Genomic DNA, 23,776 nt, shown 5'->3' with positions numbered 1-23,776 from the left:
CAACTTGACAGAAATAAGTTCATCAGCTCGAAAGGTAAATGACTAAAAGACACCTTTTTTAAACAGGTGAACAGTATGCGAACACCTAGCAGTCCATCGTATCTTTATATTTTACTTCCATTTTCCCTCTTTTAGATACACGGTCACCCTCATTGACATTATTGCTTGGTAGCTACAGACCAAGAACCCCCTCTAAAGCCGATTAGACAGAGAGAGACAGGGAGACAGAAGGACGGAAGAAGGACACTGCAGAAACGAGAAAGACAATGGGATGGAAGAAGAGGAGGGGAGGAAGAAAAAATGAATGATGAAGCAAAAGTGGTATACATTTAGTAGTGGAAGAGTAAATAAGTGGAATAAGTCTTTGTTCAGTTGTTTTTTTTCGTTGAAGTTATTAATGAGAGAGTTGAGCTGAGCACAGTCAAGGGGTTAAGCTTTTGATTTTGAAGTGCAGTATTTAGTTTTTAGGTTTTTGCAGTTTCCTCCTGCGAGCACCAGAATCAAAAGTTAGTACTGTATCTCTACGCACTGCATTACATTTCAGCATCAATAAATCTCTGATGAAAACTTGTTATTTAAAGGAATTATTTCACTTTTTGGTAAATACTCCTGGTCTTTCTCTTGCAAAGAGACAGGCAGGACGATTGATATCATTCCACATCTGCTAAACATGACGCTAGCGGGAGTTAGCTGTGCTTAGCCTGGCTCTGTCTACAATTACACAAAATACAAACCTGCTCCTTTAAACCCTGCCAATCAACATGGTACATACTGTTTCTGTAATTCTTATATTTACAAAAACATGAAAATGACAGTTCGTTGTTTAATGGGGAGTTATTAGCTGTAATGGTGTTGGCCAGGCACAGTGACTTCCTGAACAAAAATAGTCCTTACAATGCAATATATCCTATGTTATAGATGAAGTGTCCAAAATCCATTGATCGATTTCCTCCGTTCCATTTCTTTTTAACATTTCTATGTGCAAAGTAATGTCACTTCTGCAAATACCATCACACATTCAAGCAGCAAAACAAAAAGCTGCAGTTATAAACTTGACAGGGCTGAGGAAACTCTCCAGAGGAAACAGAATTAAAATTGTATCTTCTGAAATAAATACTTTTCAGAGAGCTCTAATGTAGCTCCAGATTTATCAGGAGGATGACTAATTTATGAACCTGGACTGTGTGTGATTTTCTTTTTTTATGTGTAAAAGAACATTCATTAACATTAGATCCTGACTGATTCAATAAGCAATGAAGTTAAGCTGATGTGCCTCATGCATAAATGTGCACACACACTTATCATTTCTGCTGCTGGGGGACCGCTGCAGGTAAAGTCATTAATATTTTCCTCATTAAAGATGTATTATTTCACTCACCTGCACACCATCCACTTTTAATCAGAATGTTAATTCTTATGACCAGGCCACCCGATCTGCAGAATATACTGCGGATATTACTGCGATCGGTACACTACTACTGATAAATACTCGACTTAAACAGTACATTTAGTAAAGGCTTAGCCTTCTCAAGCCAATATTACCCACCGCCTGTTCATAGGGAGCAGTGAATGAATGAATGAATGAATGAATGAATGAATGAATGAATGAATGATTGAGTGGTTTTGGACACAGCTCAGGAATTTAACATACAGGCATGAGAGAGGTATCAATCTCTTTATCCAACCCTCAGCAAAAAATAAATAAATGTATTTCCCAACATGTCAAATAAGTCCTTTAAAAGCATCACCAGTAAACACTGTAGATACAGTATATGTCCAGTATTTTATGAATCAGTCTGAACCAACCTAATCTGCTCACCTCCCTTACCTGTGTCCACAGCACCACACCTCAGGGCACACAGACAGACAGACAGACAGACAGACAGACAGACAAAAGAGTCTGGAGAGGCTCTGCTACAAAAGCTTCTCCTGAGAGAAAACTGATGTCCTTGTTCAGGAGGAGCAGAAACAGGACGAGGGAAAATGGCGTCTTCTGGTCTGTTAGCTTCGGAGCAGATTACACATTTGGTTATCGTGTTGTTCTGGTCTCAGAAGAGCCAGTGGCCAGTGTAGAGAATCGTACAGTGATAGTGGAAGTATGAGTGAAGAGTCATGAAAAGCACCATCATTACAAAAACAGCTCTGAATCTTGCTTAAAGGTGCCATTTGTAATGAAAGTTTATTTTTGGGTCTCATTCCCAACTAGTCAAATACTGACGCCTTGGGCTTGTAGGACGGGTCGGCCGCCATCCCAAAGCATCTGTTTTTGATGAGTTGGGAGCGAGACTCAAAAATCAATTTCTCTTACAAATAGCACCTTTAAATGATTAAAATTCAACAGTGTCCAGGTTACTTAGAGCAGCAACTATCTATGGTGGTTAGCCAGCTGGTCTTTGCTAATGTTGCTATAATCAAAGCGTCATGTAGTTCAATTAGAGCGAGCTGAAGCACGCACACACAAACACACTCAGCAGCCTCGCAAACAGCCTGTTATCTTTAGTTTAAGAGGGGCAATAAAAGGGCAACGAGTGAGAGAAGGAGTTAGATAGAGTGAGAGCGACAGTGCATTGTAATTGGTGCGCGCAGAAAACTCAAACACACACACACCGACTCACATGCACGTCACACGCACACAGCTAATGTAGAGTGGAGAAAAGTCAAGTGGATGCCTTTATATGACAAAGCCACTTGTACTAATTAGTCACGCTGCCATTAGCGAGGGGTGTTGTAAACACGGAAAATATTTCCATGCTAAATGTCATGATGGGCACACGCACAGACACACACACACATTAATTCGACATCTCTCTTATGTCATATGTGCTTGCTGGATGTTTCCAAGTTTCCAATTTAGTCCTTTTAAAACATGCTGAGCTCAACATTAACTGATAAACAGCAGTACAGTGATTGTCCATGTGCACCGCATTACACTGCCAAGCTCAGTTATCACTAGCGCCCCATTTACAGTTGTCTTTCCAAATGTCTCAGGTTAGATGGAATACATTTTCATAACAGCTTACATCAGATTGAATCCCACTTGGTTTACTTGGGCAACACGCATGGGGGAGGTAATGCTGAAAAACTTTTGTGCTTTAGCAGTAGTTACAATAACAGCTTACCTAGCAGGCTAGCTAACACCTTTCCGTAAACTAACACAAACACATGACTCACATGAATGGACTACAAGTGGGAGAAAAGTGCTGCTCGCCCTCGTGGCCTCTCACTAACATTGTTCCCTCTCCAATCCAGATCACTCAATAATTCCACTGATCAAGGATCAGATAAACACTTCAGCTCCATGTTACAACTTCTGAACATGTTCAGTTATTTGCTTGAGACTTTTTACAGAGAGAAAATGGCTGAAATCAATTTAATTTGAGTGTAACTTTCAGCTGTTGTTATCACAGGAGACAGACCAGGCAGAGGCCATCCAAAGATCTTTTCCTGACTTAGTTACATAGTGGAAGGCTGTAGTTAAGATTGTGTATTACTTTTTAAACATCTGGATGGAGTGAGTCTGAAACTACATACTAAGGGTGATTGCAACGCGCTTCTTGGATGTATTTACACTTTTTTTAATATCTGATAGCTAACCAATTCCCTCAAGAAGCACAAAGTCTGGGACACATCCAATCAAAACTGGCAAACCAGGTACATGCCGGACCGATCATCAAATATGCGTACCGTTGATGATTCAACCTGCCACTGATGTGGCAAGATGCCTGGCCCTCTTTGCCAGATCATAGTGAAAATGAATGGCTAACATCCACTTCTGCTACTCATCAGTCTTTTGGAGTGAGCAGACAGATATGATTTATTTTCATTTAATTTCATTTAAGTTGATTAAACCTTATCTAAACAGGATTATTTCCACTGAGATTAAACATCTCTTTGATGGGAGTCCTGCTGCCAAGACAGTAGCATAAAGAAAAGTTTCACATAAAGAAACAATCAACAGACTTAAAGATGTGATTTGAAGAATATTGACAGAATTTGAAGGTAGCTCCACAAACCCAGAGGGGCAGCATATCACCAGATTACTCTTTGCTAGCAATACTTCACTGTGCCTAGCTACCGTTAGCACACTATCACACTATCACCTCTTGCGGTACAAAGTGGTATTAGGAGACAGGATGGGTCGGGGCTAGGGTTATGGGTTAGGGTTAGGGTTAGGGTTAATGTTGATTATGTGAGCTCATTTTCTGAATGTTTTAAACAAAAATTCTGGCCATTTCTTACAAATTGCTCAAATAAAAAAAGCAGCAAATTACACCACGGACAGGACATGTGCACTCACTGTCAAACAGTCCTTAATACTGGTACATAATTTGTCCACATGGCCGAAAGTTGCAGCAGCTGATAGTTTTAGGAGTCAGTAGAGAACTCAAATAAGGAGGCAGTTCGTGCGGCCTTGTAAAGAAAAATGTACCGATGTACTAACCAGCTTTCTCAGGAATGATGGCACTCGGGCGGTCCGATCCTATCTGTCAGATCTGAGCCAGAAGGAGGCCATAGCATGGCCAAGAGTGAACCAGATCTGGCCTAAATGTGAGCCAAATCCAGCCCACCAGAACAGAAGTGTGGTCCATATTTGGGTCAGTCCTGGTTCACTCTGCTCACTCTTGGCTGACATGAAGCCATGCAACGTCCAGGTCCCAGATCTGGCAAACAGGAGCGGTACGTGGGCCGAATGATCGTGTCTGGTACAATTTTGCTATCTGGGTTGGACACACCAAACTGAAACTATTGCAAATAAAACCGAAAAAATACATCACAGACGAACTTATTTTCTGCAACTCTGCCACGCATTTACATCACTTACCTGCACCATTCAGCAGCTGAACAAAACTGTCTCTCTCCAGCTGCTGTACTACAATAGGAGCTTATAAATGTTGAATATCTCCAATCCGCTGCTCTACTTCTCCTGTTCTCTGTCACTGTCTGCATTCTCCACAATGGTGAATAAGTAATTTGCCTCTTTGCCCTCAGCACTTTGAGCAACACCAGGAGTAATGGCAAAGGAATTCACATCCTTAAACAACCACTCCAGTCATTCAGTGTCTCCAGTACAGAATACTAGTTTGTATTTTTTATCCTATATCCTATCATTTTTACTTTTAGATCATATATTAAATTTTGCATTAATATTAATGTGCATTTTTCAAACACAGTCATTTTTATGAGAAGTCACTGCTTTACAGAAGCCGACATCCATGTGCGCCATGCAGCAAAGTCGATCACAGTCAAGCGTAAAAACCAAGTGCGTCGACGTTTTACTGTGGAAAATGTGTTTGCACGGAGAACAGAAGTTTAAAATCTGCTCAACTTCAGATGCTTTCTTAATGCAAAATTCGATGTAGTGTGCAGTTAGAGAGAGGGACTGTTCGTGTGTGTGTGTGTGTGTGTGTGTGTGTGTGTGTGTGTGTGTGTGTGTGTCTCAAAGCTAGTCAGCACACACACAGACACAGTTTTTACATTTTAAAACCGTGCAATGCAAATATGTCTCACTGCACACTGAAGCATGAGACACACACACACACACACACACACACACACACACACTCTGTTATCTCCGCTCTGCTCTGCATGCTTGGAGTTCATTTGCGATTGGATCAAACTGAGATCTAATCGCTCTTTGATCTCAGGTTTTAGCTGCGTCAGAAAACACGCACGCAGAGACACTCACATTCACACGCATAAATACAAGGGCATTCGCTGGCACTCAATCACCCTGACACACTCACACACACACGGCGAACCATCTGTATCAGCACATCATGCCGAGCTCTTTAAAGACTCTTTAAGTTAAGCGGGTGCAACAGAAATCAGAGAAATCAAAGGAAAAGCAGTAAAAAAAAAGGTGTAGCAAGAGTGATATGAACCAAAATAACACTATACATCCAATTGTTTTGGGGAAAAAATAAATACCATAGTGTTAAATACACAGTGTTGTTATGCATTTTAGCACCATCGTTCTTAAATTAATCTCTCCTGAGTTTCTCTTTACATTCATTAAAACATGGAAATCTTATTACTGAAAGCTAAGTAAGACAATATTTGTAGGTCAGACATACAGAGAGCACAAACAGAATACCATCCTCTTGCTGATTTGTTTGTCTCGCCCTCCCTCTCTTGTTGTATCAGCCCAGCAGGGATCTAGATAAGAGTCTGCCTTATCTCCCTGCTCGCCATCTCTGCTAATCTATTGGTTCTGTCTGGAGCGCTGAAGCCGTTAAGATCTGGCCTTGACTAAGACGACCAGGAGAAGCGGAGGGGGGGAAGGATGGAGAGAGACGATGAAGCAAGGGGGATGTATTAACTGAGTTTAACTTAATTAAGACAGGGATGTGTACAATGTGTGTCTGTGTACATGAATGTGTCAGTGTGGCGTTGTGGGAGAAACTGTAGCCATGTGTGGCTGCCTGAGTGTTCATGTGTAGGACTCTACATGCAGGAATGTGTCCAGTGTGTGTGTGTGTGTGTGTGTGTGTGTGTGTGTGTGTGCGCGCTTGTATGACTTCCAGGCATTATTTTCGGCATTGTCATGCTGGCGTAGCAACTGTCGAGCTCATTAGCACTTTCAGTGAAATAGACTAATCGAAGAAACAGTTCTGCCTTTGTTTAAATTTACTTACTTCAACATCGTTAGCTTCAGTGTACTTTCTGCAAGACAATAACATTGTGTCTGCGGAAAATAATACCTATGTAAATAGAGTTTAAATAGGTTTTGGAATTGGAAATGCACATTTTTGTTACAGATGAGTTAAATAAAGTAAAGTTAAAGCTTGAATGAATAAATGAGGATACGCGATGAATACAGAATGCTTCCTTTCAGGGTGCAGTCACCAAAGCTCAAACCTTTTTTGAACACCTATGACAGATTTTGGAGCATCGTCAAAACACCAAATGCGAAAGAAGAAAGCTGTTTCTTCCGCAAGGAGAGTTCACAGACTTCGAGAAAATACAACAAGCAGCACTGAAGCTGTTCTGTAGACTTTCCATACGTATGTACATATAAATAAACCACACCACTGACCTCGTTCTAGTTCCACAAACTAGTCCTGGATATAAAATAGTCATGAGTTCCTCATTAGGTTAACCCTGAATATAGTAGAATGACCTTGTTGTGATGTTGCATATAGAACATTATCAAGTATTGATTGATTCAAGATTCAAAGGGCTTATGTACAGTGAAAAGCAGGGTGGCAGAGTCTGTGTTAAAACAGCTAAGTCTGCAATAATTAACAAAACACAGAATGAGGCTTCAACAAATAATTACGAAAGATAATTCAAAGGTGAAAAAATTTAAAACAAAAGTATGCAAGTGCTTAAGTGTGAGTGTTAAAAATGGGTCAATTAGAGAGAAAACAGCACAGGTCCGCTACAGTCCTTAAGAACTTAACACCATCAGCACCCCCGCTTACACTTGGTTGTATGATCGCACCTCATACACAATAACACAAGTCAATGTGTGGAGCGCGAGTGGCCGCTGTGTGGAAAAGAAAAAGGTGAAGCTGAGAGGGAGCGTATCAAAAGGAGAAAAGTGTCTCTAAATGCTTTAAAAATGACCTGAATGAAAATGAATACCTTCAAGAGGAGAGGACGTGGTTGGTTTTGGAAGAATAAAAACAGTATGTCATATTGCAAACGCCTAAATTTACTGTCAGGTAGAAGTATCACACTCAGAGCTACCAGAGTCTAGTGAGAGCAAACAAAATCTCCTAAAGTGCATAAAACGATATGATATGAATTTATTTCATTAATCATGGAAGCACAATTGACTAACTCTGACTTGGAACTGAGGACACTTGGGTGCTTTGAATTTTTTCTTATTTATTTATTACTGTAAATATGTGTATATTGTATGTTACTGGCATGATATAAAAATATGCGGTCTGTTGTGATTGGAGAGAATGTGTAGACTGGCCTGGACCGTCGTTAGATTCCCGGCCTGAATTATTATCCCAGTCCACCATCCCAGTACATGGTGTGTACAATTTTCCAGAAAGTTCAAAAAAAGAAAAAGAACATACAGTATGTCATAGCTGCAAAGCAAACCATACTAGTAAATGAATTAAGATTAAATAGTCTTGGATAGACGTAATAGTCCTTAAATAAGACATGACCTAGCCTGTACATTTGAATCAGGTTTGATGCAGAATAAGGTCCAATAAAACCAACACTGCATCTCAGAGAGCCCTCATTCCACAGCAGCCTTGTATAGTTATAATTGGATAATGGATTAATATAAAACTGATCTATATAGAGAGGAGTGATCTTAATAATGTATATATTTTATGTAAATGAGATATTGTTAACATAAACACAAAATGATTCTTCGTTTGGTATGACTGAAAGACAAATGCATAGCTGTAAGTATCTGTTATTAGAGGCAATATGCACTCTTTATTTATCCTCCAACAAAACTGTGCAACTTTTCAAATCAAACACAACTTGCAACATAACTTTTACCACAAGATCGATAGACTTTCACACAGAAGACTTTCTGATATACAAGAACGGATTGAGCTGTTAAATCAGACAGTGACATGATTGAGGAGCTGGAACTATAATGCTGAAATATTTCAACCAAGTGATGTATTGACTTAACAATGCAGCAGCAGTGAGACTCCCTGCAATGAAATCAACACACAAAAAATAGAAAATATATATATAAACAGATCCTACACACATAATTACTCTATGACTGCAGTTACTCTGCTCTCCAACTGCAGGATATTACCAGCACATACTATTGCATTGCTTTCCCTTGGATTGCATCTTTCAAGCACTTCATGCTGTAGCTTGTAGTATGCATTCTTCATGATCAGTCTCCATTTGGAGCCGAGATGGACGGTTGTCAACATGTCCGCACACTCTTTCCCTGACAGAAAGATGTTCATCAAACTGTCATGCGCTTTCCCTTAAAGGACAAGCTCACCCAAAAATTTAAATTTAGTCGTAATCTGCTCACCCCCACTCTGATGCAAAGAGAGGTGAAGTTTCGAAGCCCACAAAACATTTCTGGAGCTTCACGGGAAAACACTGTTGCAGCATTGTCCTACACAACTGAAGTGGATGGGGACATAAAGAAACATAAAATGAGTCCATACAGCAAGTCTCCTAAAGCCATGAGATCCCGAATTGATTGGAAAATACGTTATTTACACCCTATTTAAAACCAAAATCTTCACTGTGGCTGCTAAGCTAAAAGTGTTAGCACACGCAGGCATATGTTGTTGTATTAGTCCTCATCTACTTCACTTGTTAGTTTCAGATTTTTAATTTTTGGGTGAACTTGTCCTTTAATTTGCTGTTTGTGTATCAGCAGCTTGTGAGAAACCCCGTTGTCAGCAAACATCAACCCTGCTGAAGTGTCCTAGCTGGCACCTGAGCTCTGAGCAAACAAAGCGAGGATCTCCATACAAGGATATGTATCTTTTTTATTATTCATGTGTTGATCTGTATAAAAATCCCTTTAAGGTCTCTCCTAACCTACAACCACCTTTCTCTCTCTGTTGTGTCTCATCACAATTTGTCTCCTTTTTGCTGCAGAGGACACTGCATCAAAGCACAGCAGGGGAGACTGACGATAGGAAATGGTAGTTCCTATCCATATGGTGTCCAGTTAGACACACGCAAGCACTGAGGGAGAGAAAAGATCTAACAGCCTATCTTTGGCCGACTGTAGCGGTCGCCCACATAAATGTCCGCTTGGCTCTGCTCTGATCACATAATTGCTCTGTGCACACCTCTCCCACACACACACACACAGTATGAGAGCACACATCCAGAGAGCATACACTGAAGCGCACTTGGGGAGTTGAGACACAAACACACACACGTACAAACTTAAAACCTGGATATATACAGCACCCACACACTCAGTCTCTGTTCAATATGGCCGTTCGCACATGCAGGTATGCCCGCCAGTGTGCGCGCACACGGGGAACGGCAAATACCAAACAAAAACTCCCACCAGCTCACCCACACAGTCAGCACGGTGAGTGTGTGAGAGAGACACAGACATGGAGAGAGAAGAAGGTGAGAAAGAGAGAGTCAGAGGTGGGACTGAGCAAAGAGCGCAGTGAAATCAACCATCCATGATGTAGGTTTAACAAAAAAAAACTCACAAAATAAGAAAATCGACCAAATTGTGTTATTTTTAATCATTTCTCCAGTTGTCTGAATGCGTCACTTCTCTATTTCATATCGTAGCCTGGACGTTTTGCCAGCTAATATGTCTGCGGAGGACTTTATGTGGGTGTCGGGATGGCCTGGAAGACATTTTGGTAAGTTTCTGCTTAACTGTCCACATCCATAAATCTGTGGCAGCTGCAGGGCTGTTGTTCTGTAGATGGCTATGACCTTTGACCTCCTTTAAGAGGATGTCAAATGAGGACAGAATGTCCCTACAAGCTGCAATCTTATTTGTGTATTACATGTCTTCCTACTGCCAGGAAATTTAATTTATAAATGGGCCCTGGTATGATCATTTTGCAATTTTATATCTTCTGAGGCACATTTACTAAAAAACAAAACAAAATGATCATACTAGGGCCTATCTGCTTTGGTGCCAAGAGTAAGATGAGAAGATTGAATAACTCTCATGTCTGAACAGTAAAAATGAAGAAAATCTTGGAACCTGATGACTATCGTCTGTTGACAGGAAAGCCTCTGGGGTTTCAATGCTTCCATTGTAGTCAGCAGGTGTCTGCGTAATGGATATCCAGGAAAAGAGTCTGTCTTCTGTGCGCTAGTCATTGTTGACGGTCATATTAGCAACTTAAGCGGTGACAATGGAGTTGGAGTTAAGAGACGACTAATCTATCATATGAATGCAGATAAATTTAAAGGTGCAATATGTAGGAATTGGTCAGCTGTCTAATTCATAAGAGGGCATCATATCACTACAGAAACTGCTAAATGCTGCTAATTTTGGTTGCTGTTAGCTAGTTAGCTCTGCATATAATATTCTGGACTGGGAGCTCAGAGTACAAAGCCCGGGCTAGCTGGTTAGCATGCTAACTTTAGTTTTTACAATTTGCTGATGAATTTAATTTATTTCTAAATGTTATCAACTAAAGCTCTTACGTAACACAGCTTTAATATAAAGCTAATAAAAAGCTCAATCATCATCAGATGATAGCCAACTGGTTCCAAGATTGCACCTCAGCCAATGCATTCGTTTTTTTTGTCTGACGGGATGTAAACCTGCATGCAACCAAAGCCTGCTCAAAACCAGAATGCTTCAGACACCATTCCTTCAGATTCTACATTCATATCCAAAAATCTGGTTTTAGGAGACTAATATGTAGATGAGACAGCAGCTAGTTGGATTTAGCATAGCACAAAGATCTGAAATGAGGATGCACCTAGTCTGGTTCTGTCCAAAGGCCACATAATCTGCCTACCAGCACTTCTGCAGCTCACTAATTAACAAGTTGCATGCTTGACTAATTCTTGCCTGGGAATGTAAACTACCTGTAGACTCCACTTGTTGCTTGTGAATTCCAGGCCACGAGAACAGAGGCAGGCTAACTGTTTCTTCCATTTCCAATAGTTGTGCAAAGCTAAGCTTACCAGCTGCCGGCTGTAGCTTCATTTATGCCATGAAGACTTGAGGGTGAAATCAATTTTCTCACATGCTCACATTGGATCCATCACTCATAGTAAGACGCTGAAGCTCAACTGTTGTTTTGCATTTTAGCACAAAGCTCAACAGGACCTTTATATTTCCAGTGTCTCGGTGAGGCTCTGGAATGTAATTCTTAGATGCTGTGTATGTAATTACAAAGAATCTCTAAAGGATTGTTATGGCTGCCCTCAAATTCCCCAAATTAAAGTGCCAGGACCAACACTGTCCCCTACAAGCAAGCAAATTGTGAGACAGGATTACATTACAGGGGGATCAATTCTAACTAGATTGTTATAATTTAATGACCTGAGTTTGCTAAAAAGTCGTTGAGTAATTTTCTGGGGTTTTATCACTTTCAGGACTTGGCAGGGGTGCATGACAATAAGATTACAAATGCTGTTGGTAATATATAAATAATTACAGAACCACTACCTTAAACTGCAGATCAAATGCTGTGTGTATCATGAAGGATGCTATTTAAAGACAAAGGTAGCTTGAAATCGAGGCACCAATGTGTCCATCTGTAAACAAAGCTAAGCAGTGCACTAAACTCACTTTACAGTATCATACAAAGCATTATTGAGGCGGCATGCCAAACATCGATAACCCGATCAAACCCTTTCTCGTCAGGCTGATCAGCGAGAAGCAACAAATCGATCCTAAATAAAAGACCATCAGCACATCTGTCATCGGCTGGCGGCTGATACACAAATGAGCAGAGCCGCAGCAACAATGACAACAGCAGTCAGACAGGCTGATCAGTACACAGCCTCAGCAGAAGAGAAGAAGTGGAGATGAACCAGAAAGACAACTATCTGAGCTCCCAGATAGAGTTTGGAGAGGTGTTATGGGAGAGAGCCAGAGGTGGTGATTGTGAAAAAAAAAAGAAATGGCTAGAGCAAAGTAGAAGTGTATAAACATATCCATAGCACCAAGTTAAGAGATATCAATGCATCAGAAAGGATAAGAGGGGAGAGAATTGTTGAGAAAGAAGAGAGGGGGCATGTATTTGACAGGAGAATAAGAGCGAGGGGGAGTATATGAGAAAAGACAAGAGGTAGCATTATCTTTCCATTTGAGACTGAAGAGTGTTTGCAGTGAAAAGGGGTGTCAGTGAAACAAAAAAACAAAAAAAAACAAGGGAATATCAGTGAAAGACAGAGAGCTCAATAAAGACAAAGCCTGGGAACCTTCATTTTCAGCAAATCAGCCAGACTGAAGTGCGACTGTAGACAACAAACACCAAGACTTTTCACCCTACCTGAGTTCCTCTTGGAGATGTACTTGACATCGTCGCAGGCTCCTGAGGCGAGGAGGAGGAGGAGGAGGAAGAGGAGGGATAAAGTCTTCATCTCTCTTCTCTCCACTGGCACCTTCAGAAAACAGAACGCAGTGGGGACCAGGAGTTAGGGATAACATAGCATGTATCATTATGCTTGTCTCGTAAACCTTTAAATAACAAGGAAACAGTATCTAGGATCTGAACACAATAACACTGACAACATTGAAGCGTGTTGTTACATAATTCTGATGTTGACGTTTTGGAGAGGCTCCATTTCCGCTTCATTGGAGCAGGGATGCAAACAGATGTCTGGCACTTTGTACCATAGGTACCAGGTCTTGAGCTCCTGGGCACCCATGGTAAACTATGGTCAACCATGGGAGAATCATACTGTGAGGTGACCATGTAAGGCACTCCAGACTAAGCATAGTGTTAACTGTGAGCGGAACTTTCCAGACAGTCCACCTTAGGTTTTGACTAGTCTCCATAAACACATATCTGCATACGAAGGCAGAATCTGTCGGAAAGGGACAAGATTTTGGTATCTGATGCGTTCTGGTTTCCATTTATCATCCAAGTAGTATTGAGCTTTTCAGTTTCAGCAGACTTTGGTTGCAACAGTTCATGTGAATAGGGGAGGAGGTGGCATGTATTGGCAGTAAAAGCAATCTCGGAATCAATCAGCTGTTATCTGACGACAATTTAGCTTTCCAAGTTAAGAGTTGGCTCTCAACATCAGCTCCATCCTCACATCTCAAGTTTCTCATTTGACTGTCTGTAGGTACCACTCTAGCATAACTTCTTGAAGCGCAGTGTTGAGCATGAGCAAGAGGAAGTCTTAGCCTGGATTATTTCTGCCGACTACATCAGAATCCCTTAAACATTAGCCGATGCCCTCAGAGGCTAAATCGTCATCGACGACGATAGCCAGTGGATACCAAAATCGGGTTTGACCTGTCATTGGTTTCATACAATTAAGCATGTCAGTTTGCCTAATTTGCTCTACAAAGGGTACAATTATTTTCAAATAGAGTATCCCATCGACTCAACGATCAACTAGGCTTAAATAAATACAAACTAGAATGGCACTCAGTTGAGCACATAACTTAACCAAGGCGCAACAGTCCCATTTAATCCAATCAAGCCTAATCCATACTCGAACTTGACATCTCTGTATAGGTCTAAATTTTAAACCATTCATAACAGCTTAACTATAATTTAAGGACAACAAAAGAATGGAAGGTGGAATCATAATCTCCATTGTGTTATTGAAGAATAAAAGATTTTCATTTGGATGCACATCAAATTATACTCACTCATGGATGCCAGCCATCACCCGAATATGCCTGATTCCTTTTTTCTCCATCGAGATCCATGCATTATTCCTTGAGAAATGTATACAAACGTTGGAAAAAAACCCTTATCTTACAACGTTACAGAAAGTGAGAAAAACTCCTGGATCTTTATCTGGATCTACTGCAAAAGTTAATGATGTCTATTCTGGGCCAAGACCCTTCCTCTAACCAAGTTTCCTGGAAAACTTTTGAGTAGTTTCTGTGTAATGCTGTTGACCAACCAACCAAACAACCGACCGACCAACGGACACAGCTGAAAACAGGCAGCATGAAGGCTTCATGCATATAGCATACACTATTAATGAGTACAGTAAGTGTAAGTGTAAAACATAAATTACCAAATTAAGAGTGATGGCACTAATATCATCTTTGTTCTTGGGTGCAAGTACATGACAGCAGCCTACATGTTTCACATGTAATAGTGTATGTGTTTTGCTCCATTCTGCCTGAATGCATGTCAGCCATGGATTTGTGGATTATTACCACCTGAAAATGGGGTCGAAAAATCTAATGCTGCTCTTTTGCTAATTTTTTTTTTAAGTCAAGCAGTGAATACTTTAAAGACTCCGCTCTTTACAAGCAATAACTGAAAGGAACACAGGGCAACCCCAAACCTTGTTGTGTGTGGGCTGCAAGAAGTGAAAAACAAAACGCTTTATTACAACAATGGCAGCGAGAACAGGAGTAAAAAACATTAATATTGATCTGGAACACGGGTTTGTGGAGTTTCGAAAAAAAATCTATTTTTTCAGCTGATTAAAATCAAAATACAGAAACTAAATTAGATTTGACCACAGGCCATGAATACAAAGGACTGCACGCACACACACCAGCGCGCGCACACACACACAGACACACAGACACACACACACACACACCCACACAGACACACACACTGGCGGTCTTCGAGTCAGCTATGTGAAATCACATTGATAGAATACAATCAGATTTTCTCATGCTCTCTGTGTATAAACACACAACACACACAAACACACACACTGAGTAAACCAGGGGAAGATGGAAGAGGAAGATTAGCCATGCCTACAGTAATTTCATTGTATTTTTCATACATATGACAATAAAAGGATCTCAAACTTCAGCCTGAGTGCTGATTGAAATCTCATTTGATTCACATGAACAGTGGGAGAGCTGATGATAGAACCTGGCATGGTGTTGATATGTGAGCCACAGTTATTTGCCTGTGAAGATGGGCAATACAATGATGGGATATGGATCTAAAACTGGGACCAAATTGATGTGGAGAACAAAGCCAAGAGTACGATAATATGATGAGGAATACTGTATGATGTTGCCCAGTTAGAACTGAGTCTCTGATTACTGGCTTTCAGGGCATTCTGCTTGTCATCTCTTGTATTCAAAGAACAGCATATTTCAACATTTAAGCAGTTGTTTTAGGATTCAACAGCACACACCGAGAAGGCTTTTTACCAGATAGTCCTACAGTGTAACACTTGTATAATGATAAGAAATAACCATAATACAGTCCAACAGTTCTGATGGGTTGACTGAAATCGTAGCACACAGACCTGCGCAACCAGACTTCTCACAACAAACTTATTGGCTTGTGATATAAAAGGCACAGGTAAGTCTCTTTAATGACAGTGTAGAATACCAGGAGCTTTAAAGCAGCTGAGTGGAATTCAGCCGTCATTAGCACTATTTGTTTTACCTGTGCTGCTCCTGCTGTGATGTGTCAAAATGTCTTTTATAAAAAAAGGCTAATGAACCTTTCACATTGCAAACATTTTGACATGTCACAGCAGTACAAGCGCAAGTGAAACTGATACCACTAACAATGGCTCATTAATTCAAATAGTAAGGTTGAAAAAATACAGTATATGCTTAGCCAACTATTCTTAGCTCCTTCTTAAGAATGTAAAGTAACTAATTCTGTTTTTAATAATTCAATAGCCACAAGTAAGGGCTAATGAACATTTTCTATCTATGCAAAAATGATAGTGTTCCCACTGTATCATGCAAGAAACAAGTCTCTTGACACTGTAGTAATACAGCAGTGCATTTTTAAAAGTGCAATGTTTAATATCATATATATATTGAAGAGTTAAGAGGTTTGTGCTCTTGCTTCACACCCACTCTTAGCTTATTACTGAATGATACAACAGGTAGCCTCAAGTCAAACAGTCCCTAAACAAAGACACGGAACAAGTTTTGGTTTCATGACAATGCCTCCTTTCTTTCCAACCATTATTTCCCTGTCTACATAGATGAGGAATGTGTCTCCATACAGCAGATCAGATCTTTTCAAAAAGATGTTCCATCAGTGTCCGATCATCGGCAGATTAGACGCACTGAGGCAGACAGCTGCCGGCTACACAAGAGCCACAGTCTGACCAAGCACATTAGCTTTCCTGCTAAAGTCTCCTCCTCATCTAACTTAGAAATATTACCACATGTCTAACCTTGCACCAAAGCGTACTGAATGATGACCAAGTGCACCAGAACCTCAGTTTGCAGGCTAGTGTTATAGATAGATAACTGGCTGGTTAGCTAATTATATGCCATATGCAATATTCAGTTACACTGTCAAAATAAAGGCTCAAGTTAGCAATAATACAAAGTATACAACGTCTGGTTAGACTTTCAAAATTAAGCTTTCTGACAAACAGTTCACATATTATGCCATATTATGACTTGTTGTATGTATTGTCAAAAACTACTTGGTTTAGGAAAAGATCATATTTTTGGTTAAAATAACATTCAGTCTCGTAATGGAAGTTACATGATGTGATGTGTCATGTCACGTCACTTGACGTCATTTATATATGACTCTTGGTCACAAAGGGGCTGCTAGCCCTGTTCTCCAAAAATGAAGTCCGCTGTATGACCCATCCAACTGACCCCACAACCTAACTCAGACTTTTCTCACTCCTTGTACTGCTAGGACCACTGACCAGGCTGCTGTATTTGACACATTGGGGGTGAAAATGGGCTGTTATTAGTCCGTACTGGCTGTGTGGCTCATGAGAAAGTAGGATTTCTTGTTTCCTCATATCTTGGAGCAGTCCGTAAGCATTGCTGATGCTGAGAAACTGTGGTAAGCTTCATAAAATTGCTAGCACTTTGCCTGTAGTACCAATTTTGTGCCGATAGAAGTTTAAAGATAAAAAAAAAAAGATAAAAAAACATCCTCTCAGTAAAATAGTAGACTTGGTTCTAGCCGTAATGATGTTCATTTGCAAGAGTGGCTGCAGGGTGATTCATACGGTATCTCTAGCTTTTACAAGAAAGAGATAACATGACACTTACCAATATCAGTATTAACCGGCAATCATGTTTCCACAATTGCTGCATTTACTGAATACCCATAACCAATCATTCCTTAAGTCAAGTGTTGACCTCACAGTTTTGTAACCACTGGCATAAATGCCATTGTCCAATACCATGATAACAGATAACAGATCAAACATGTAAAGGAATTGTCCCTTAGGATTTTTCTAAAAGTCTTATGAGACAACAGGGCACGTTAGAGAAAGAGGTAATAATACTGAGCTGTTTTTATTTGGTCTAGTAAAACAAGACAATACTAGTCGTAACATTTTAGGAAGTTTTCAGCTCTACATACAGTGTGACAGGCACATGGGACCACCCAGACTTAGCAGGGCCTGCAGATCCACGCCGTCTTTGTTTTTGTTTTGCCTCTTCCTGGCCTCACAGACTACAGATAGACTCCAGTCCTCAGAGGAGGAAAACAGGTGATGTCAGGTTAGGTTATACTATTGCAGAAAAAGCTAAATTGAGCTGTTGTCTCCCGGTAAAGACAGTGAAGCAGGCAGTATCTGACAGCAACACAGAGAAAAATCAAAGCGTGAGTCATTGATAAGTGGGTAGGTTTTATCAGGGTTCTTCTGGAAAAGTCGAAACGTAAACAGAAGGAGAAATACCAACGGACTTCAGCATCAAGATCTTAAGTTTTGCCTAAAATAGTAATACAATACTCCATCAAACTGTGGAAGGAAATGTACTTTCCCTCGCCTCCTCCACAAGAGGAACAGGGTCAGATACAGAGCAGCCCTGAGCTGGTTGAGATTCAGAGGACTCTTAGTGAGAGCTGACCAATCAATATATCAAAGCCCAATTTGACAATTAATTGCACATATAAATTGGGTTTCTAGAAAGAAAATGACATAACTCAAATTTTGCTCAGCAGCAGCTTTGTTATGTTGCCAAAACTTTTCTAAAGGAGGCTTTAATGAAAGACTAAATTTGGAAAGTAGGGACTGAGACATTTAAAACAAACAGCACAAAAGAGCTGAAGACTTTTAGTGCACACATATGCACGCACACACGCACACACACACACACACACACACACATACACACACACACACACAGAGAGGAGAGAGAGAGCAGGAGAAAGAGCCTTTGGCATTAAAGAGAAAAGAGGGATTGAAGGTTTTTTTGGCCACTTTCTGAACCTTTTAGTCTGAAACACAGAGAGGCCTAATGCAACTGCTAAAGGCTGTGTTATTTGTGTGTGTGTGTGTGTGTGTGTGTGTGTGTGTGTGTGTGTGTGTGTGTGTATTCTTGTAACTTGCACTGTGATGGTTTGGCCCAAAAGCAAAGGGGTTCAGGTGCGAGGGTTTGACAGCATTATTCTTATATATTAAAATAGATATGATATTAAGCCACTATCATATATTGTACTTTAAGGCCTAAGTGAGAACACCGACCTTTCAGGAATAAAAAGAAATACATTTTTAAAAAAGCAAATGGTTTCTACACTAGCATCCAAACATAGTGTTACTCATCAGTTTGTGCTCATCTAAATCCTTCTTGGTTGTAAGTGAGACATAAAGCATAAATCTAACCTTTGTGTTGCTATCCAAGTAGGCTGCATCTTTTGCAGTAGTCATCAGGTTAAATTAATTACACATTTATTTAAAACAGTGTAATATAATACTGGAGCTTAGCAGTCACTTTGAAAAAGCTCCTTTATTTTCATGTCTGTAAGCAGCAGGGATGCTGCCTCTTTGCCTTGGACCCATAATTGTTAGCTTCTATCTTTTAGTATCATATCATGTTTGCAGCCATCATGTGCATATTCAAGAGAAATTAACAGGATTTCCTAAAAAATTATGACGCTTACAATGTCAAAACCGGAGTCACTGGCTTGGCAACCTTTCCGACCTCCGCCAACTTCCCCTCCTCCTCTGACCTTAAAGTCAGGTAGAAAACATGTCATGTCATTGTGATAAGGAAGATTTTGAAGACATGTCAACATGGTACCTCGCCTATGAAACGTGGAAATTTGAACGTATCTGTGGTATGCAGAAACTCTAACATTTCATCCTGGCGACTAGGCCATTTCAGCAAGCAGCAGCTGACACCAGTTGATAGCTAGAAGTGAGCGGCTGTTTTTTATTTACTTCTGTGTGAAACCAAAGAAAGAAAATCTGCCAATATTATCATTACAAAGGATGCGTCATGCCAGAATGGGAAGCTTGAGAGCTGTAGCGATAGTAGCGAGAGGTGAGGCTCAGCGAACGGTCAAGTTCAGATAAACAACAACATGTAAAACAGAAACCTTTAAATGAATGGTAGCACAATCATCTTTTTTCATACTGTATATTTCTTGCAGTGTCGCCACATCATTGCTTTTATAGTAACCAATTATAGTTTCATTATTGGACAATTTGGCTATTTTTTTTTTATTAGCGTACTGCTTTGTAAACTATGCGGCCCTATGCTAGCATACCTACCAACACTCCCGATTTTCGCAGGACTCTCCTTATTTTTAACCCTCTTGTCTGCTGTACTCCTGATTGGTCATTTCTCCCAATAATCTCCTGATTTTATAGTCATAAAAATTAAATTAGTGTTTGCAACCCCAAGCAGAGTGTGCGCAAATGACCCTGCCAAATTTCACTCCACTTAATCAAAGTCTCTCCCCTTTTGTGATGTTATTTTTAGGTGCTGACTTTTATCATATTTTTTAATATATATTTTGTTTGTTTTTTTAATTAATTTTATTGTGGGGTATGAATTTAAGACTAATCAAAATACATTTTAATTTCACATCCTTGAATTTATTATAATTTGCAAATTTCCAGAACACAATAAAAGAAAAAAAACAGGCTCAACAGGTATCAGACAGATAGAAAACCTTGAAGTCAACACAGCACAAATATGTACAGATAGAATAAAAACACTGAATATAATTATACTGTCAGTGAAAAGTGCAAAAAAAATTATAAATCATAAAGGTATTATATAACATCTTCAGGTATTTTATATATATGCAATGAATATCAACGCTTTCACATAGAAAAGTTTCAAGGAGTCCTTCTTGGGAAAATCTAAAGTCAAAATAACCCTAAAGTGGGTTTTCAGCTCTAAAGCTATATTTATTTGCAGGACCAAATAACCTCTAGATGTGACTGAACTGCATTAATACTACACAGAACCAAAATTCAAAGCAGGGTTTTTTGAAATTTACAGATATTTTGTTATTAATTTTAAATTATTGTAACCATTCACCAACAACTTTTTAAACAAATACATGTTGCCAAGCTTCCTTAGGGTCTCTTGGATGTTCAGGACACATTCCAACCAAATCCAAAAATTCATAACTTGAAGTATTTAGAGTACAGCTGTAGGATTTTGCAAGGTTTCAACAGGTTTCAGCTTTTTTTCAAACATTTTTTTACATGAACTGGGAGGCCCTAGGTGAGCTGGTATGGAGTGACTCTCTCCTCTGTTAATCTGTGCTGTATATAAGGGCGTAGGGGGTAGGGCCATTAACCAACCTGAAAAATCTCCCTCTTTTCACAGCTAATGTTGGCAGGTATGTATACTAGGAGCTCACACAGAGCAGCAAAACCAATCATCTACCTGGAACATGCTGGTGTAAGTTCACTTGAGGTGAGGTTTAGGGTCATTTCAGGACATTTAGCCAATTGTATAGTTTATCCATGTGAGCAAGAGAAGATTTTCTCAACCTATGAGAAAGACAAACCAATGAACAGACAAAGCAGCAGCTGTAATGACTTCATCATGCATAATTTCAGAACTCACCGCCTCACTTCATCTTGAGGATACTACAAGCCCTTTTATTGCTCTCACACACACACACACACACACACACACACACACACACACAGACACACACACACAGGCACATTAAGACACCCTTCTTTCACACAGGCTCGCTCATAGTGGCTGCAGTCTTCCTCTTACACTCTTATTCTCACATAGGCCCCCTCATCACCAAACACTGAGCTCTCTTTATCTCGTCCTCTCTGTCGCCCCCTCTGCACTGCCTCACATCCATCACACACACTCACTCACTCACACACAGTGAGGTCAGTCTCCCCCACTCGCCTCCTTTCCACACATGAACACTGACACACTTGCTAAGACAGCGACGGCAGCTTGTTTGATGTCTGATCCACCGTGAATGCAAGCGTTTTGAGTGCAAGTGTGTGTGTGTGTGTGTGTGTGTGTGTGTGTGTGTGTGTGTGGAGGTGGAGGGATAAAAGCAGCATGAGGGTATTTAAACAAAACCCTAATGAGCGACAGAATAATGCTACAATACACAGAGAAATAGAGAAAAAAAGACACTAAGAAAGAAAATGGATGTCTGCTTTGGGTTTAAGGGTACCCGCGGGGGCTCAACACACACACCTGCGTGCACACACACACACACACACACACACACACACACACACACATACACACACAGAGGAGAGAGAGAGCAGGACAGAACAAACGCTATTAGAGCATTACAATCCCCCGTATCTTTCATCCTGTGTGTTGCTTTGCTTTTCTGCCTGTCTGTCTCTGATAATGATATCCCCACACCAGAGCACAGGGAGATCTAAGCAGGGTCAGAGTGTGTATAATGCAGAGTGTCACACATTACATGCACTCAGAAAGGTTGGGCTACGCAGGAAAACATACTTTATATGGATGTGAGAGTGTGTGGCTGAGGTCCTCAGTCAATTAGATCCTCCCAGTCTGAGATCCCAAAGACAAAATGTTATCGAACTGGGGTGCATTAATGCACATATCCTGTGTCTGTTTAAGCATCTCAGACTTCTGATTACATCGCAGCTTTGTGTGGTGTTCTCATGCCGCTTCAAGAGAGAAAGATTCAAATCAAGCTGTTAATGCTGAACATATCGTGGCAAAAGTTTAAAAGCTCAAATGATTCTAAAAATATCCAAATTCGAATAACTGGTAAAAACCGTCTGAGTCCGAGTCAAACACTGGGGCAGACATGAGTGAACGCACGCAAATACTCAAAAGACAACCCCCACCCCATATCCCGCGCACACACAGACACACACGCAGAGATAGCAAGCTATTCTCGTCCCAAATAGACCAGTGTTAAGCCATTAGGCCTCTTCAGCCACACATCCAATATTAAAGACAGCCTCCAGCCCTATTCTGTCACACTATCTGTCTCTCCCAAACTGCATGAGTCATGCTGTTTTGGTTACAGAGGCAGTCTGTGTTTTACATGGAAAACATAAGCCGCCTCGTCATCATTACGAAAGACTTGATATCTGTCCTTCTAATCTCAGCAAGAGTAGGTGGCATTGGTTTTAATGTGGTCTCATACACACTTGTGATCCAGCTCAAATGGACGTACAGTATATGATAGTGAGGTGTAGCACACAGTGAGCAAATATTCGTACTGTGTCTGCATTTCTAGAACAGTCACAGAAAGCACAACAGAACATCCACTGTATTTCATGTTTGCTGGTGTAGCAGTTGGTCCAGTGGTTACAGAGGACCTTGTCCAACTGGACAACCTGGATTTAAGTCTCAGTGTTAAGCATCCTTGAGATTATGGAGACGCCCGGGACCTCGTAACTGGTCAGCTATGTAGTTAACGATGACATCAGGCTCACTTGGATTGCACCGCCGATATAGCTGAAGCCTTGCTAACCGTCTTTTTAGATAACGCACACTAATGTGTATATTATCTGTAATAGCAAGGCATAATGCTATTTCAGCCTGTGTCAGGCCTTGATTGAAAAGATATGTAACGCGGTGATCGATATGCTCCTGCTCCTCTGACATTGCTACACTTAATGTTGTATGTTGTTTCCTGCAATGATTTAATATACTACACTATCGTTTTGTTTTCTCAAGATCTCAAATTAATTATATCATTATCTCGGGAAAACAAAGTTTCGTTATCTCGAGATCACGAGAAAATTATCCTGTTATCTCAGGAAAACGGCAGTTGTTATTTCGAGATAATAACCCGAGATCTCGAGAAAACAAATGAAATTAACTCGTTATCACGGGAAAACGGAGGAAATAAAATGTATGAATGCATGGCCCTTTAGGGCTTCCGTACATACCAGCATCAGAAACTGAACTGAATCTTAAGCAGAAACACTAGCGAGCAATGGCACACACTTTTTTGTTCCCCTCTCTTGTAATCTCTGTAATGTCTCCATGAAGTAATGCACATTTACCCTCCACCTCCAGTCGACAGTCAACATT

The 23,776-nt window shown here is 40.4% G+C and overlaps 1 protein-coding gene across 3 annotated transcripts in view; it reads right to left on the bottom strand.

Moving 5' to 3' along the window:
- The window catches only part of il1rapl2 (interleukin 1 receptor accessory protein-like 2), a 428,930-nt gene that overhangs the window by 343,855 nt on the left and 61,299 nt on the right, over positions 1-23,776 (bottom strand). For all 3 annotated transcript variants that reach the window (XM_084352205.1, XM_084352207.1, XM_084352206.1), the window contains exon 2: positions 12,900-13,011. In XM_084352205.1, coding sequence (XP_084208331.1) covers positions 12,900-12,990 — 91 coding nt within the window. In that variant the 5' untranslated portion in view covers positions 12,991-13,011. The remainder of the gene's footprint in view (positions 1-12,899; positions 13,012-23,776) is intronic.

This window comes from Pagrus pagrus, assembly GCF_965226575.1.
Source record: "Pagrus pagrus genome assembly, chromosome: 5".
In the NCBI taxonomy this organism is placed as follows: Eukaryota; Metazoa; Chordata; class Actinopteri; order Spariformes; family Sparidae; genus Pagrus; species Pagrus pagrus.
The sequence above is the reverse complement of the archived record's forward strand: the minus strand, read 5'-3'. Positions and strand labels throughout refer to the sequence as shown.